The 19,200-nt window shown below is 41.9% G+C and overlaps 1 protein-coding gene and 1 non-coding gene across 17 annotated transcripts in view; both read left to right on the forward strand.

Moving 5' to 3' along the window:
* sgip1a (SH3GL interacting endocytic adaptor 1a) overlaps positions 1 to 19,200 on the forward strand; it is a 65,353-nt gene that overhangs the window by 17,887 nt on the left and 28,266 nt on the right. For 11 of the 16 annotated variants that reach the window (XM_086161398.1, XM_086161402.1, XM_086161409.1 and 8 more), the window contains exons 3-6: positions 16,886 to 16,949; positions 17,215 to 17,239; positions 17,420 to 17,440; positions 18,213 to 18,275. In XM_086161398.1, coding sequence (XP_086017524.1) covers positions 16,886 to 16,949; positions 17,215 to 17,239; positions 17,420 to 17,440; positions 18,213 to 18,275 — 173 coding nt within the window. Of the gene's footprint in view, positions 1 to 15,201; positions 15,548 to 16,885; positions 16,950 to 17,214; positions 17,240 to 17,419; positions 17,441 to 18,212; positions 18,276 to 19,200 lie in introns of those variants that run through there. The other 5 variants (XM_086161400.1, XM_086161414.1, XM_086161410.1 and 2 more) reach the window with 3 other exon arrangements.
* On the forward strand, positions 6,232 to 6,335 carry LOC147225468 (U6 spliceosomal RNA). Its single transcript, XR_015107328.1, has one exon. It is a non-coding gene; the product is annotated as a U6 spliceosomal RNA (small nuclear RNA).

Raw genomic sequence — 19,200 nt, forward strand, 5'->3', positions numbered from 1 at the left:
TTGTTTATTTTGTTTCGGTTGCTTTGTGTAACGCTTACGCTAGATAGCGTTCACCCATTCACACAGCTGCTGTGCAAGGCACTTACCGGGGCGTCAGGAGCAACTTTGGGCTCAGTGTCTTGCCGGAGGAAATGTGGAAAGGAAGAGCCGGGAATCGAATTGCCAACCTTCTGATTGGAGGCAAGCTATTTCTCATAGCAATAAAACAAGTCTTGGCAACATTGTGTGTTTTTCAGATTTATTCTGTGAGTGGACAAGGAAGGGCATACCTGTAGCCACAACCTGTTCTTGTACCCTGTAGATTGTACTGCTTTGAAAAGCAACATTATATAACAAAAAAAAAAAAAAAGAGAGGGCAGGGATTATGTTGTAGTATTTTTTTCAGCTAAAAAACAACATGGATTATTTAAGGTTGTTGGTAAAACATGCTCCATCTTTTAAATGAGATGAGATGAGAGCAACTTTATTAATCCCGAAGGAAATTGTTGTGCCAGAGTTTCAAGTTAAAAAACATAACAGTAATAGATAATAGTAGAAAGGAGGAAGAATAAGAAATATAATGAAATATGAATTGTCTAACTGTTAGCATTAACTACAAAGATTGAAGATTCCCTGCGGCTGAGGGAAGAAATGCAGACATTTACGAGTTGCACAGCTGAGCTTATTGCCAAGAGACTGGGTGAGAGTCATATTCTGCGTACATGTGGCCAAAGCACAATTTGTACAAATTATTCAGGGCGTACGGAGGAAGAGGAAGTCACGCCCTTCTTTTTACTATGATGTTAACCGCTATCTGTGCTGGATGAGGGTGGAACTGCGGTGGGAATGCCCTTCCTGTCCCATTTGTCTGTGATGAGATAATTTTGTCTCAGCCGGCCCTTTAAATAACAGCGGCGAGGCTCATCTCCGAGAGCTGTTTGAGTTTTGCTTGAATAAGACCTCAACGCAAATATAGGGGGTTGTTTGATTTGTTCCTCTCCAGCCACACTCAAGCACCCCCCCCTCCAAGAACCACAAGGTTATATTTTATCCAACCCCCCACCTTCCCCATGTCCCTCAGCAGATACCTTTTTCCTTTTTTAAATCAGCTTGCTCCCTAAACCTACAAGTCTGTTAAATTGCCTTTTTGCAAGTCTTTGCGTGCTTCACGTGTGAAAGATTTTGATCCATAAGGTTTAATCTGTATATAACCTGCATTGTCTGTGATCCAAGTATGTTGAATATCCATGTTCGATGTGAAAAGCAAAGCGGCAGAGAGCGCATTCTCTGAGGCAGAGTGTCTTGTTGGATGGCAGCATCTCAGCTGTGCGCTGATGTTTGTGTGTCAGCGTGCACGGATGCGGCTGCTCAGCCGCTACCGTTCGATGTCGAGCCAGTTTGTCCTCCATTTTGCACCGCTGTAGCACAGCAGCAGGATTCTCCCGCATTGCTCCCGGTGTCTTTGTACTGCCGGCTGGTTTCGTAACAAGCAGTCTGTAACACACTCACGCACGCAGATGTTTGCAGAATGGCTCGAACGTCGCCTCAGCTGATACACTGAGACATGAAGAGGCATCATAAAGGGGCAGAAGTCAGGCAGCAAAAGAAATACCAAAAAACTTTGTCTCCAAAGCGATATATTTGGAGCTGCTTTAAGGTAATTCGGCAGCAAGCTGTCATGGATAGTGGTTGGAGCAGGCTGTGGGACCAACCCCCAGCACATTGAGCCAACTGTAAACACAAACCCTGAGCCGATTATTGGTTTTATATGTATGTATATGAAACTTTTTTAGCATTTAATCACTCAGCTGCCATCCGCAATTTGCATATGCAGCGGTCTGCACCGTCTGGTCAGCATAAAATACTGAAGTGGTGATGCTTCAGAAAAACGCACATGCTCTCTTTTGCTGCAGCACATTTCTGAAACCCCCTCTCCTCTGCGTACACTTGGGCGCTACATGTTTGCAAATACGCAAGACGTACTCATGTGCCTGCACTTGCCAAGCCAGTTCCACGTGATCCAATTTTCCCATGTCTTCATCCTTAACGCCATCATGATTTGCCAGCATACAAACAACAAGAAGTGACATGTTGTCAGAGTTGGGACTCGGCTTAATTATGACAGATACATGTGAATAGAAGCTGGAGTCTGTATTTACAATGGCGCCGTCCCAATGCTCGTCGCCACAGTTGTATGTTGTCTCTTCCCAGACTTAAACCAGAGGGTCAGCCAGAGTTCGCGATTGATGAGGATAACATATTGTGGTTTATATATCATGAACTAAAATGCACACCCACTCTATTAAACATCAATTTGTGGCATTTTTCTGATGATCCAGTTGGAGGTATCACAGTAAACCATGGTGTCTCAGCATGCTCTCCACCTCTCTGCCGCACATCAAACCTACACTCTTTACCTGTTGCTCCTGTCACCCATTTCCCCTCCAAGACAAACATCATCTTTTGTTTTGCTGACCTTATGATGATGTCAGTGGTTTGTTATTCAAGGGCTGTGATTGTTTGAAGATGCCGCATTCCTTTGCCAACCAAACGCTGACTAAGCCTACAATCAGTTTGTGGACAGTGCCTCAACTACATTGAATGATGAGGTGGTTAGATGGGAGACGTAATCCACAGGAATTAAGTTGAACTTGCCGGGTTCTGATCTGAAAGGGGTTTGAGTTATTGCTAAGCTCACCATCAGATGCCAGAGCACGAGGAATGCATCCTGCAAGTCTCTGAGGTCTTTGTTCGTGTTCACAGCTAATTCATGTCTGTAAGGAAGAATTACGTCGGTCACTGTCGCGAGGAAGAGCCCCAGAGAAGTGACTGGAAATACGACTGCGTCTTCTGGATAGGTTAGCTAAGGTTCCATCATTGCTGTAATCACAGTAGAAGAGCAAAGAACACAGAGGGCTTTTCTCAATAGACAGATGTTTTCATTCCTCTCCAGCTTTTGGTGTTGCTTTGGTGGCAAAAGACAGATGGCTTATCCCTTTGTAGGCCCCTCTCCAGACAGTTTCAAAGGGGTTCTTTCCAGATATTCACCTAGAACGTCGGGTTCAGGTTCTAAGACTCCTCCTTTGGATGTCTGTCTGTCACAGTGATTTTTGTACCGTGATAATTTATTCAAACTTCAGTATCTGTATGCTGCGCAGTGATGTGCCACTATGCTGTTTTCCTGACATATTTATGCTCAACATTTGGTCGGTCACAACACCGAAGCTGTTTCAGGTTAACACAGATTCTGTTGTCTCTGTTTGGATAGGCCTTTTAATATTGTGACCAACTGCCTCATGGTTCATTTTTAAAAATGACATGCTGCTATAAAGAAGAACATCTCCACTTTTCCAATGACGGCTGTTTGCTGAAGAATCCTCAAGAATTGTGAGCCTCAGTATCCTATGTATACTTGTCTTGTTTTAATTGAGCTCCGCAAAATACATTTATTTTGTACAGCAAGTCAGAACCATCTTTTGACGAAATATCAGTTTTGATATGGCATTCTCAGAAAATTAAGTTGGATCCCTTTCGGATTTGACGATGGTAGGATTGTCTGTTTCTGAATAAATCCTCTGCCGTGGTCTTTCTAAGAGTGGATTCATTGTGCCCTGAGTAATACACCATGTGCAGCCAATCTCTGCATCATGTTTTTTTTTTTTTTCTGTGAGGTCTACTGCATGTTTTGCTATATTAAATCTTAGTTAGCATGGCTACTGTTTGGTTGCAACCGCAGCTGTCCCAGCTGAAGGCCCCAAACGGTCGATGTTTGGTTTGTGAAATCGAAACTCCCCGGCAAAACAGTTTTGCAAGCATGGGAAAAAGAAAGGGCTCTGTTTTTGGAGTCAAAACAAATATGATTTAGTGCTGTATTGTTTTGTTTTGCTCACCACAAACTGTAAATAGAAAAGATGGTAGCATAAACTGAAATTAGATAAATAACTGGCTCAGCAAAGAGTGTGTTTTGGATAAAGCTGGCAGAGAATAGTTCCTTATTCGTTTGTACTACCTAACTATCCAACTAACTAACTAACTAACTTGATATTCTTCCAACCAAATTTTAGAACAACTTCCTTTTATTGCGTCCAAAAAAGCTTCCATTTACTTTTTAATACCTTTTTCAAATTTTTATTTTGCCATTCTTCATCATACACACACACACACACACACACACACACACACACACACACACACACACACACACACACACACACACGTATATACGTTGTTATATTGGAGTTAATTATTGGAGTTGTAGGAAATGACAATATTAGATTCTGTCAGAGGTCTAATTTTTATTACTTTTTACTGCAGTTTTGAAATGACTTGGCTTTTGGAATCTGTCTTGTTTCCCTCTTGCATCTGAAACTTATACGGCAGTCATGGCTTCAGGCTGTTGTCAGTTTGAGTAAAAAATAAAAACATTTTTTCCCGATTCACCAGCTCAGAGGTGGTTTGTGTCTGTGTTCGCGTGCATATATCATTGTATTGCTGTATGTGCAAGGGCATGTGACACACACACACACGGACCTGCAGTAGGTATCACAGCATGCGTTAATTGATCCTGCATGTGTTTTCCACTTCATGGAATCCCACAGAGATCCATAACTGCTATGGAGAACTTTCTGTTATTTATTTGCCCTTTGGACTCTGGCAGTTCCAGTTGCCAAGGTGAAATTGGTCTTCGTCGGTTGATTTCAGACCTCAGCAGACATCAACGACCACTGATTAAGATAAACTGCTCAAGACACAAGTACCAGGTCCTGCGCTAAGGACAGAGGAACATGTCCAGTAATCATAACTAGTCAGAAACAGAGCAGCTGATGGGCCAGCTCTTGACAGGAATGGAGTTGGGACGTGTAGCTGAAGATTTGGACAGACAACATGTTGTTTAGCCAGTGACTTGGAAATCCAGCAAACACACATTTTTTTGCAGCAAAATATATTTTTGCTCATCGGTAAATAGTCCGTCCAAGCGGCACCCTCGGTTTCAGTGATGCTGTACTTTCTCTGATTACAAATGTTGCCTCCAAGAGTGACCGATGACCCTTCAGGCATGCCCAGGTGGGTCTTTGCTCCTCGGTAGCTTTCAGCCAGTCTTCATGTGAGTGTTTGGGGCCGATTTTGATTCACGCTGATTTCATGTATTGATTATATCTGTGGTTTGAAATGGAAGTGGATGGTGTGTCCTCAAGGTTCTTTGTCTTTAGCTATCCTGCACCAAAATCCGCAGTTCACGCCACAGGTTTGCTCCACAAGCGATGAGGCTGGTTGCTTTCATGTCCTGCTACTCACTGTGCCCATTCCAGTTTTTCAAATCATCCTCAACAGGTTGAAAAACAATACAGTTGTACTGAACATTCTTCTATTCTAGGATTTTCAAGTCATTTTGGTCCATCATGGTCCTCCTCATGAAAATTACAATCTCAGTCTTCACTAATTGCATTAGATTTGTAAAGGAGAGTTCTGTCATTAGGCAGGATTTCTTTTTGAAATGAATTTGTGCACCCTCCCCCATGGATAAACTGATGTCACATTGAGCCTGCATGTCCAATCAGCGTTGATGGTAAATTAATCTCTTGCAGGCTTCATTGATTGAGAGAGTAGTCCTGCAGGCAGAGGCTCAAAATCCCAGCACAAGTAGCCAATCACAGTACGTCACCGTGCTACCGTTAAACGCCGCCACGCACATTTACCTGCTCCAGACTGAAATCATGTAAAATTTTCTTGCAATTCTTTGCAACAGTTAGACATTAGAAGGAGCTTTAAGCACTCACCTTCATAAGTGTACTGGTCTTCAGCGTGTGTCTGTCAAGTTGTCCAAAATAATTCATCTATGAGTCATTACCACGGCTGGCCAATCGACTTAAGGACTTAAGGATCATAGGATGCCCTTTGTAGCAAAACTGTGATCCACAGTCTAGCAACTCCTTTTCTGAACTATGGTCATATTACAGTGGGCAAGTTCTTAGGGTCAACAGTCAAGAGTATAGGAGAGTGTGGAAAAGTGGTAAAGAAACGGGTTCAAGCAGGTTGGAACGGGTGGAGAAAAGTGTCAGGGGTAGTAGGAGATAGAAGTCTATCAGCCACAACAAAAGAAAATCTGGAAATGTTGGTCGGCCGGGGCATCCCTTCGATTGGAAGGTTATCGGGGTGAGCGCCTTGCATGGCGACATGGATGGGCCAATGCTGTCCAGCATTAAGCGCTTTGAAACTGCATGGTGCACGCTCTGTCAGCGTGGAACATTTACTGTGTTAGGTCTCTAACACATATACTAGAATCAAAATGATACAGAAAAGATTAGCATGGCCCCTGTGCAAGGATGACCCAAATTCGTGAAGCGTTCACTATTTTTCACGACAGAAGTCGCCTGAAGCACACCACCTTGGTCTGCTCCAAAATAATTGGCCAATGCCTCATACCTCTCTCCCGCTTCAGTGACAGTCAAATATTAAAAACAGCCAAAAAGATCATCGCATATCAGCTCCACATCTTGCACCCGGCCTTGGAGTGGCTCCCCTCTGGTCGTAGACTCTGCTGCCCCGCCTGCAAACTTACTGCAACTTACAATTTTCACAATTCTATAGAGTAATTCATAAATATATATATACTGTATATACGAGTAAGAATAAGAATAAGAACAACTTCATTTATTTCAAAGGAAATTGTTTTGCCAGAGTTTCAAAACATAACAATAATAAATAATAGTAGGAAGGAGGGAGAATAAGAAATACAAATAAAACTATAAAGTGTCAAAGTCAAGGCCATAAAGCATATATATATATATATATATATATGTGTGTGTGTGTGTGTGTGTGTGTGTGTGTGTGTATATATATATATATATATATATGTATATACAATTTATATTTATTTATTTATCTATTTATTTGTGTGTTTAATTAATGATTTCCTAATATTTAATTAATTTTTATTTTATTTTTTGATGGTCACGATTCGATGCTGCTATTCCATCTGCCCCCCCAATTGCACCTCGGAGACAAATACTTTTTTTTTGGATTCTTATGATTCTAACTACTTTGTTGCCGTGTTTCATATCAAAATCCCCTTTTTCCTAGCTTGCTTAATGCAAAAAGATGGTGTTCATGTGTTCCAGTGTTCATACTGCATGCATCTGTTTTCATGCCCACAGTTGGACCTTTAACCCCGGTTTCCATTAGGAAAAGGACAACCCACTTCCCAGCGTTCTCATTTTGAAGGAGCAGACATTGTAGCAAACCGCAGTGACTTTGCAGGGAGCACTCTAAGCTGCTGCAGCTGGCTTGCAAAGGCGGCCCTCGATTCCCAGGTCTTTCCCCAATGCGTGACAAGCGTTGTGTCAATAAATAGAAAGACAGAAAACAAATTCTCCCTCTGTGGTGAAAAACGCTAATTTGTTTGCTCTTTAGCAGGGGTCATTTGCTACATTGACTTTAGTTGCTATTTGGGATCCAGGGATGGGAACTATCAGCAGCAACTGTTTACGGAGGCAGGATGCAGGAGGAGTGATGGGAACAGACACAGAGACTAATAGGCCTTGTTATGATTCAAACAGCCGTGGTCGTTAAGGTTGATGGAGGAGTCCATATTCTGGCGTAAGACGATGAGAAGGTCGAGTGGAGACGAAGCTAACCGAACATTATTTATTACAACAGAGCGTTCAATTCGATGGTTTTAAAACCATCATACACACACTAAAATTTATATTTTTATGACAAAATTGTCTGTACCATCACTCCTGAGACAATATGAGATGTGAAGTCTAAGGAGAGCCTGTGCACAGATGGAGGCACCATGGCCATCACAGCGTTCTCAAAGGTCTTTTGTTCGTTTCCACGCAAACTGTATTTGTGCTACAGTTTCCAGCCTTGACCCACTTTACTCGGTGGTGAATGACGTCACTCGATGAAACATCCTTTTTTTCATATTTTTCCATTTTTTTCTCTTCCCCCCCCCAAAAGGCTGCATTTGTGCCAGTAAATGAAATGTATTCTGGTGCAGTTTCCTTTGTGTGTGTGTGTGTGTGTGTGTGTGTGTGTGTGTGTGTGTGTGTGTGTGTGTGTGTGTGTGTGTGTGTGTGTGTGTGTGTGTGTGTGTGTGTGTGTGTGTGTGTGTGTGTGTGTGTGTGTGTGTGTGTGTGTGTGTGTGTGTGTGTGTGGAGAGACGCATGACTGCAAGTATTACAGTTGATAGCTCACAGTGCAGCCACCTGGACACTACAGTGAAGGCCTAAATTTAGCATCACCGAGAGCGAATGCTAACTGACACTGCATCTTTGTCTCTGCTGTGCTAATATAGACTATCACAGAAAGAGCGTACTAGCCTGTCTGGCTGCAGATGAAGGCTGTCCATCTTTAATTCAAAGGTTTCTTCAAACCATGTTTCTTGATTTCTAACTCGTCATCTTCACTACTTCTTCATCCATGTTCTTTCTCAAATAGCGGTCTCTCTGATTTATGTGCAGATGCCTTCAACATTTGTCCTTGACAGGATTGAATAGATGCATGCTGAATACCGAATATCAACAATAAACAGCATTAGCAACAGCATGGTTCAGGTACTTCACATTTGAAACCTTTGAAAGCATCAAATGATTTCTTGGGAACAAAACCTTTTGTTGCAGGTGACATGATCTACAAACGGTGAATGAGGGAAAACATGGAGATCACACTGCCAGTCATAAGTAATAGTTTTTTGTCACTATCAGCTTGTCTGCAGTTTCCTGTTAGCATAGAATTCTTGGTTTATATCATTTAACTCCTAGACCCACAACAGCTATTATTTTAGGACACTTTTTCTCGCTGTTACTGTTGGGGAGCAGGTGGCTGCCAGCCGATAATAGCATTTACCTCAGCACCATTGCGGGATTCTATGCAGTCGGAGAGTGTATGTCCTTGTCTGCAGCAGAACAGCATTCCTCATTTTTCGAATGCTGTGTCTCTGGCTGGGGAGGACGGGTGAGTCACGGCAGCATCGGGGCTGTCTGTCTACTTATTTACTGAAAATGTCTGCACTCCTGTCTCACCACTCAGTGTTTCCCTGTCGACAGTCACAAACCTCATGGTAGTATTAACCCATCCAAAATATTTCCTTTTTATTTTGTTTCTACATCTCAGTGAGTTTCTAGGAGTTCCTTCCTATGTGGCGGTGTAGGTGTTGTTTCTCAGCAGCAACATTCAATGTTTGGTTAAAAGTATCCACAAATGACTAGCCAAGCGACCAATTACCATAATACATATGCTGGGTTCTGCGGTTGCAGTGGTAGAGAACGCCCTGCAGCGATAGTTCAGCTTTCTTCATTTTGCTCCACCACTAGCTTCTGTTTGAAGCTCTTTCCACGTGGCAAAGGCAAAGCCCTGTGGAGGTGGTGCTGCCAGAGGGTGAAGGGCATAGCTTCTTGGTTGAAGAAAAGTATACATTAAAGAGGAACTTCCTCTTTGTGCGTGTGTCAGCTCGCAAACCTTAATGTTGTTAGCTTCCCAACTTTGTTGGTCTTGACAGGGAGGACCTCGCAAAGGTTTCCTCCTGCCAAATCAAACGTAACAGCGAGCTGCCAAATATATCCTACTACTGTCATGTCAGAGCTGCCATGCAACTTTTTCAACCATCATGTTTTTATGGAGATGCCAGAGTGCTGAGAGGACTGAAGTTTGTCTGGTAGAGCTCTTCTTCTTTTCCAGAGTGCAGGTTACTTCACAGTCTCTAAGAATGGTAAAATTTGCACAATTTTGTAGTTATTTATTATACATACATATATATATGTATATATATATATATATATAAATATACATAATCACACATATATTTATTTGTGGCTGCTACCCCATTTGTCCCCCAGTTTCCTCTCAGGGACAAAAAAAAGTTTTCGTGACACATGTATGAATGAGCAACAAAATGCAGTTTAGCATTGAGCCAGAAGTGCAAAAAAACAACAGGTGTGGATATCATGAAAAATTAACAGTAGTATGAAAATGGTTGGGATGTATATTTCTTCTCTTATGTCATGTTTTATTACTTATTCCTACCGTATTTAATCAAAGTGAATAATCACCCAAACCACCAATACTGCAATTACCACTGTTGTACAACTTCTTCTTCTTTTCCTTTGGGCTTTTCCCTTCAAAGGTCCCCAGAGGGAATCAACCTTCTCCATCTAATCCTAATCTCTGTATCATCCTCTCTCACACCAACTAACTTCATATCCTCTCGCACTACGTCCATAAATCTTCTCTTTGGTCTCCCTCTAGACCTTCAATTCCAGCATCTGTCTGCCAATATATTCACTATTCCTCCTCCGTACATGACCCGACCATCTCAGCCTGGCTTCTTTGACCTTCTCTCCAAAACATCTAACATGTGCCATCCCTCTGATGGACTCATTCCTGATTCTATTCATCCTCATCACCCCCAAAGAGAATAAGAATAAGAATAAGAATAAGAATAAGAACAACTTTATTTAAGGAAATATAACAATAATAAATAATAGTAGAAAATTGTATACAATGTAAAAAAAATAAATTAATTAATAAGTGGAGAATAATAAATATAAATGAACTATAAAGTCTTAAGTAACACGTGTCTTAAGTAACAAGTGAAAGATAAGGAGTGCACAAGAGAATGAAAAAATACTGTACATGTAGCTGTTATGGAATATTACACAGTTCTAAACATATATACAGATAAATTATAACAATACACAGTAAGTGGGTGAGATTTTTTTTTTTATTTTATTTTTTTTATGTTTTCGATTTTAAGATTCCCTGAGGCTCGAGGGAGAGGATTAAAAAGTCTGATAGCCTCAGGTAGGAAAGATCTCCTGTCGCGCTCAGTGGAGCTCCTCGGTGGTATCAGTCTACGGCTGAAAGAGCCCTGACAGGACGTCAGTGTGGCATGCAGGGGATGATGAACATTGTCAATGATGCTGAGTAGCTTCCTCAGCATCCTTTCCTCTGACACTGCACAGCAGACTCCAGCTCGACTCCCAGGACAGAGCCAGCTCTCCTGATGAGCTTGTTGAGTCTGTTAGCGTCAGCTGACATCTTCATTTCTGCGACCTCCAGCTCTGCCACCTGTCTTTTGGTTATTGTCACTGTTTGTACCATACAGCATCACTGGTGTCACCACTGTCTTGTACTTGTGTAGTAGCTAAGAAAAATAAGACATTGATGGAGACGAATGCTACAACAATTGCTTCAATTACTAGTAACGTGCATTTCCAATGTCATTTGACGAGTTGACACACCTTTTTAGGTTACTGATGGGTGCAACAAGCTACTCCACAGTGGCATCTGAAACTGGGAGACCTTCAGGAACAAAATGATGAACCCATAAAATTGTCCACGTTCTATGGCATGTTATTGATTTGGTGGTTTAAAAACCATGACTGATCCGTGGCAAGCATCCTCACACCTTGTCTGCCCGAGAGGGTTCGCCATCACTCCTTATCCTGTTCCACTAATTAGCTGCTCTTGTCAGGGAACCTGACTGTCTGCTTGTCAATGGATCCAGGGGCTTCTTGTGCACTCTGTCAACAGCTTGACTTTAAATCCACAACAGGCCGACGCGCCGCCTCATCCCACTCAAGCGTGCTCCGACATGCATGTTGCAAACGTTTGTTATTCTTTTCTCGTCTGCGGTTTACAGAGAGCTGCAATAGGTTCATAGTCGCGAGACTCAAGATGTTCATCTTTAATTTAAAGGCATAAGCATAGGCTTCAGTGATGAGATGAGTAAACCATATTCAATTAGAATTCCCCCATAAATGTTGACAATGGATAACTGCGCACTATTACGAGTGTGCTTCATACTTTGTGTTAATACCAAGGACAGGAAAAAGGGGTTGTTTTGGGTCAGATTTCACCCCAAACATCCAACAGCCCTGCCTGTAAATCTCCACGATGTGTTATTGTTCCCTCCACTTACTATGCACGGCAGCACACGCCTCCCATCCACAGATGAAGGGCCCGGCCAGGCCTGCCACTGGGTGCACAAGTGTTATGTGGTTTGTTAGACCATAGCTTTTACCTCTCCTTCCTCTTTGGCACAGTTTGTTACCCGGCAGCGATCGGAAGCAGGCGCATTATTTTATTACCGTGTGTTCAAAATACGTGTCGGTCCCTGTCCCATCTCCCGTTGCATTCCGTTGCTTGCACATCCAGGATCTAATTTTGCAAACTCTTTGACAGAATTAGACAGCATCATGGTTAGAGACAGCTTTTTACTCAATTGTATAAAGTGCGATACATATCAGAATGCCCGCCGGCAGTGTCAGTGACATTATTTTTTGTGGCAGTCCTGCAGTTTGAGGACTAAACCTCAAATAGCTCCAATAATGCTAGCCTTTTGTTCTTTTTCTTTCCTCCTCTTGGAGTTTGCTTGAATTATTTGGCATGTTTCCCTAAAGTTAGCATCCCACATGGTTAAGATTAGCCTGAGCCAGATAGTTCAAACTCTGCTAACAAGATACATTTAATGGCAGTGCTTTTTTTGAAGATGTCCCAATCTGTTTGGCCTGATGTCCTTTGGCATTTTCCAGAATCACATTACTGTGTCTTGATAGGACACAGCTAATTACGTTAGCACTTGTCCAAGCATCCTTCTGGGCGGAAGTTATTATGTAATTAAACAGTGTGTGTTCAGCTCGCTCTGTTATTTCCTTCACAAGTGATTAACCCCTGCCGTATGTGCCCGTGTATAAATTTACATGTACGTCATCAGGCCGAATGTGAGTCCATTCCGCATTTGTTGTTTGTCGGATCAGCTCTTCAAGCTGCTGTATTTGTGCATTTTGTGGGAATGAGAATATTTTATTCGCCAATTGTCATGTATTTGACGGATAATCTGAAAAGAAATCAGATTCTGTTTGTCATGAATTCTTTATCAGTCATTTTCCTTGCCAATAAATATGGATTTTTAACATAATTTTGCTGATTTTTTTCACATGACTTCTTCTTCTTCTTCCTCTTCTTTCGGCTTTTCCCTTCAGGGGTCGCCACAGCGAGTCAACTTTCTCCATCTAACCCTATTCTTTGTATCCTCCTCTCTCACACCAACTACCTTCATATCCTCTCTCACTACATCCATAAATCTTCTCTTTGGTCTTCCTCGAGACCTCTTGCCTGGCAGCTCCAATTCCAGCATCCGTCTACCATTATATTCTCTATCCCTCATCTGTACATGACCGAACCATCTCAGTCTGGCTTCTCTGACCTTCTCTCCAAAACATCTAACATGTGCTGTTCCTCTGATGGACTCATTCCTGATCCTCCCCATCCTGGTGACTCCCAAAGAGAACCTCAACATCTTCATCTCTGCAACCTCTAGTTCTGCCTGCTGTCTTTTGGTCATTGTAACAGTTTCTAGTCCATACATCATCGCTGGTCTCACCACTGTCTTGTGCACCTTTCCTTTTATTGTGGCTGAAAGTCTTCTATCACATAGTACCCCTGACACTTTTCTCCACCCATTCCAACCTGCTTGGACCCGTCTCTTCACCTCTTTTCCACACTCTCCGTTGCTCTGGACTGTTGACCCCAAGTACCTGAAATCCTCCTCTGAAAACTAATTTGTTGTCCCAGAATGAGTCCTACGAACTTAAAGAGCAGCTATGCAAGATACTGAGGCTTTGTTTTTCATTTCTGGCGGTTCACTCTTTGCATTGGTTCACTGAGTTCCCAAAAACCTTGCTGTTCAATGAGTCAAGGCAAACAAACTCATACTAGATACAGAAAAGGGATTGGAGAAAAAAAAAGCAAAATCATATAAGCCTAAAAATTTTACATTTTGTATAACCTGTTTAATGCACCCCGAAAGAAAGATGCATCAAATAATGATTTACCAGCACAGGGATCCTAATCTATCGATTACATTAAGTGTAGATATTGATTTTGAGCAGTTTACACCTCACCGGGTTACAGGGGCGGCAGGAGTTTCCCATAGAGTGGCATTGTTTGTGTAGAAATGTTGCCCTCATGTTTGTGTTCTGGAGAGAAAAGGGTCAACTCTCAAAGTATGTTTTGCAGATAATTGCACAAATATGGGGTCTCATTTGTGTCTAACCCAGTCAAAAGAAAGAAAACTGGTCTTTTTGCAAGAAAAGCTTTCAGTTTCTTTTTATCTTCCTTCGAGGAAATCCTTTCCACTTTGTCTTACCTTTGCAATTTCCATGCAAACCTCATCTGCATTCATTCAGTCTGCTTCTACTGCTTTGCCCTCGCGCCTATAACGGGTTGTTCCGAACTCACTAGTGCGAATACAAATATACTTTTGCAAGTTGTCTTATCTGTTGATTTTTGCTCTCCGGCTTATTCGTGTGCCACATACAGAAAGAAAATATATTTTGACAATGCAGTATAAAGAGTTTGAGTCAGAAGCCTTTAGGAGATGTGCGAGTGGAGTCTGATGATGGATCCATTGTCTGTTTGAAAGCTTTAGGGCAAATACTTGTTTATCAAAGTACATTTTCGCTCCTCTATAAATTAGATTGTGGATTTTCAGATCCATCAAATAGAGTCCATAAGTGTAAATCATAGCATGGGTGAGCGCACATTTTTTCAGGCCCACATTCCAATTCTTCATTTTTGTCCAGCCTTTCAGTGGGTGACACCCTTAGCCTGCTTGCATTTACTATAGCGCTCCTGCTTGCAAATGTCTTCCACTTTGTTTCTCGAGACAGTGCTTGCAAATATGTCTAGTCAGATTTTATTTATATGGCGCCAAGTTCCAACACAGTTGCCTGATGGCACTTTCCGTTTTGAGCAGATCCAGACCACCCTCTTTATAATTATTTACACAAACTCAACATCCCCCCGGCAGTGAGACAGTAGCGAGGTTACTGCCTTTAACTGGGCAGAAACCTGAGACCGATCCAAGCTCAATGCAGCCAGCCTTCTGTCTCGACTGGTCGGGGTAGAAAGAGAGCACCATGGAAGTTTGGTGTGTGTGCACAAGCAAGACCAGTTGTTCTTTAGGTGCAGAAGATAAAGATACAAAGATTAAAAAAAACTCTTGCTGAGAGAGAGAGAGAGAGAGAGAGAGAGAGAGAGAGAGAGAGAGAGAGAGAGAGAGAGAGAGAGAGAGAGAGAGAGAGAGAGAGAGAAGAGAGAGAGAGAGAGAGAGAGAGAGAGAGAGGAGAGAGAGAGAGAGAGAGAGAGAGAGAGAGAGAGAGAGAGAGAGAGAGAGGATGAGAGAGAGAGAGAGAGAGAGAGAGAGAGACGAGAGAGAGAGAGAGAGAGATTCTTTTTTTTTATAATTTGGCATACTTATCAGCACTTATGGTATACAAACACTCGTATGCCTTTATTTTTGCAACTTCCTATTCCACTGTTTTTAATTCATGAGTGGGGTCACTGGTGTTAAATTTGAGCACGGTTCATGAACATGACTGTGATACCTTACTGTGTGTGTGTGTGTGTGTGTGTCATGTGGACTAGCAAGGGGAGAATCAGGTTCCTCCTCTTGGGTGCAGTGTGTGTCTTTGCATGCCAGCCAAAGATAAAATGGTTAGTTGATGTGAGCCTTTCACGACTGGTCAAGTTATGGAGGGGGATAACTGGGCTTTTATCTGCGGTAAGTGTGTTTTTGGAGTGTTCCATGTTTGGAGTATACAGTGCGTCACCTAGACCAGTGTGTCACCTGGGACCTATGCAGTGTACTGCAATCCAACCCAGCAATGACTTTGTCGATGGTAATCAACAGTGACAGAGAGAAAACAATTCCACTTTGTTTGATTTTAATTTCGCTGTGAATGCACCAAAACTGTAATTAGTCAGTCCTAAGAGTCTTATCCCATGGATATGGGCCACTGAAAATGTTGTAATTGCCTGATATGACGGGATTGTATTTGTTTACCTCTTGGAGTAATTGTTTGGTGTTAATGGATGACAACAAACATATGAGCAGAAATAAAATCCGAGACTGAAAACTGTGTCTTGATATTTGTTTTAGTGTCCATAATGTGCTGCAAATTTTAGACTGACACCAATACTGAGATTATGAAATCGAAAAGAACCCGCTATGAAATAGACATGTGGGATGGATTACGTAAAGATGTTGCTCGATATGATCGCGCAAAGGTGCTCCAAAGAATGCTGTACGTAATTGCATTGAAAGAATATCGTGCAATACTATAAAAATGGGATAAATATCAATGCCTAATTTAAAGTATCTCCCACTTTAGTTCTGAGAGTGTAACTTCTGAAAGCCAACCTTGGATAAGTGTATCTGTGTCATAACTGTAACTGTTTCATGAAGTCACATTTCACAAGTGGAATTGTGACTTGTGAAATGTGACTTCATGATACAGTGTATGATCCACTGATTTATTGTCTTCAAAGTGTGTGGTGTGTGATATCTGCAACGTGATTCAGGTATTGATATTTGGCTGCTGCTAAATTGTTGTCCTCTTGATGTGAAATTGGTGCAGCTCGTTGTTGGACCAGCCAAAAGGACCATGTTGAAATTACTCATATTATGACAGTATACAACTTTGGATCCAACATCAGAGTACTGACCAGTATCCAAATTTTCTATTCCCAGGTGTCTGTATTTGCCTCGATATGCTAAGTTGGTCACATGGGCCGGGAAATGTTCTGAGCTATGCTCGTTTATTCCTTGGTCCATTGATTATTCCTAACCCAGTGCTAATGGATTTTAGTGTTAAACATGAGGATGGCAAGGCTGGCTGTCCATCAGGAATGACCGTGACTACACTTTTAGTCCACAGAAAGTGTTTCTATCGCATTACTCCAAGCAGTCACTCAATAATTCAATGTTATTACCTCCTATTTGATACTTGAAAGTTGACCTCTCCTGCCCTTTTAATATACCCACAAACATCACTGTCTAATCTCCTGTGTAGTGACTTCATCCAGGGACTCACCCTCTGCCCGATCTTTTCTCCTTCAGGACTGAAAAAACGTACCAGGAAGGCCTTCGGGATACGGAAGAAAGAGAAAGACAATGACTCAACGTAAGTCCTGATGTTAGCTTTAATTGTGCTCACAGTTGCACGGAGGCTTCAAGCCAACGTGACCATTCATGTGACACTTTAAACGTCTCACATTTGATGGCGCTTGTGTCATTTGCAAGTGTACGGTGAGGATGCTATCTTGAAAAGGCTTCCCTTTTACGTAGCTACTCTTTCACACCTCTGCTCGTCAAGTTTTGACTTCAAAAGAGAGCTTACATGTAAGGTGAATTCAACATTCTCCTTTCCTTTCTTTCTCTTTCTTCAGGGGGTCCCCAGACAGAGAGGGGGGTGTAAGTATCTGGAAATATTTAACATTCCACCTGTGATTTACTGTGCGATAAATAGCAAGCTATCTGTTGTTTGATGGTCCTAAAGTCTGGGTATTCAGCCAAATAAAGCAACTCCAGAGAATTCGAAAGACAGAATGGGTAAACATTCAACTTTTTTTCCCTGTTCTTATAATTCACCAGGAACCCCAAGAGGTTGAATCGGTACTGAACAGTCCGTCATGTAGACTAGTGTCTAGACTAGTGTAGTCCGTAGTGCATCGTTTATCTTGGCATTAGCAGACTGTGATAAGTTTCACGAGGAAAAACCAAATCGTAACAGAATGCATGGCTCCGGGATTGTCTAGAAACATCCTTTAAGACTTTATATACTTTACTGTCTAGACTATTATCAACCTAGTGGATCCAACATCAACGGATATTAAGAAAACAATAGTTACTGAGGGTGATTTGATCTTGTGCAAGAGGATAAATTATAAATGGAAATCTCAAAGACAAGAAAATCAACAGAATGGTTATCACTTCCACCGCCAAACAAGGGCCTTTCAGGGTAGAGCTTGCATTAACTTACCATGTCTGCATGAGGTTCTTCTGAATTCTCCGGATTTCTTGTGTAGTCCAAGATCATGTAATCATCGGAGACCCTAAATTGTCCAGATGTGTGAATGACAAAGTGAATGGTTGTATGTCTGTATACGTGGCCCGGTGCACAGCTAACGACCTGTCCCGGGTGAACCCTGCTTGTCGTCCAGTGACAGCTGGGATAGACTCCACCAGAATACAGGATAAGAGTTATAGATCGTGAAGGAGGGAATAACAAAGAACATCCCATAAATGAATTAAATGTACACAACTCCCTCATCCATAGTTCCATAGCTGTGCAAACTAGATACACTTGTTGAGTGCTAGAAATAATTTTCTTACATCTTCATCATGTGGGTCTTTTTTTTTTGTCTGACCGCTCTTCTTCTCCCAGTCTCAGAGGAAGACCAATGGGGCCCCAAATGGCTTCTACGGAGAAATAGACTGGGACAGATACGTACGTTTCAATTCCATCTTCCGTGTTTGCTATGACTGCCCCCTTATGCAGCAATCAATCTCAGCCAACATCAACTTAGTTCGTTGTTTTCTCTCTGACCGGATTGCACCAGTCAGGCTGATCAGTAGATCCTGGTTTCATTTCAATCTCCTGATCTGTCTGGCACGCTCCCTGTTTAGTCAAATTTCTTGGCCATGCTAGGTTAATAGTTGAGCCTGGTGTGGCAAGTGGACTTGAATTACTTGCCTTGAAAAGGGGGATGAAATTCAAGTTACAAAATGATTTCGACACGATCTAACCACAACCTGGATGGCCGAGAACTTCCACAGACATTAGCCTCGCGCAGTCCTTCTCAAATAGTGGGGCGTGCCCCCCTGGGGAACATGTTTTTTTTTTTTTTCTGTACTAGAAGAAAGTGTTATTACACATCCACTACAGTAGTTGACAGTGGCGCCCTAAATCTCAGACTGTGCGCAGGGAGTATTAGCTCTACGATGTAGGCTTTTTTTTTGCACCAAGCAGGCGATATGAAGTCAAGAGATAACATAATAATAATTTATTATGATAATTTTTTTAACAAGAATGAAAAGAAAGGTAGAGAGACATGAAGATAATGAGACAAGAGAAAGTCACACGAAAGCTAAGACGAGCAAATATGACGAAGCATATGTAGCGCTTGGCTTCACTGTGGCTACAGTGGGAGACGAGAAAAGGCTGGTGTGTTTACTGTGTCTGTTAAAGACCAAAGACAATGCTACTAAAGTTATTTCATGTTGTAAGTTGAACTATATTTCTTTCTTTTTTGTTTTCTTCAATGTTAATAAGGATATAATTTTATGCAGAGGTGTACTTACAACAATTTTATTGACAAATTATTTATAGTCGAGTGTGGGGGCGCGTAACAGAATATAATTGAGAAGCATTG

Source organism: Fistularia commersonii, chromosome 16 (genome assembly GCF_037954325.1).
Source record: "Fistularia commersonii isolate RoL2024-O1a breed Wild chromosome 16, RoL_Fcom_v1.0, whole genome shotgun sequence".
NCBI lineage: Eukaryota > Metazoa > Chordata > Actinopteri > Syngnathiformes > Fistulariidae > Fistularia > Fistularia commersonii.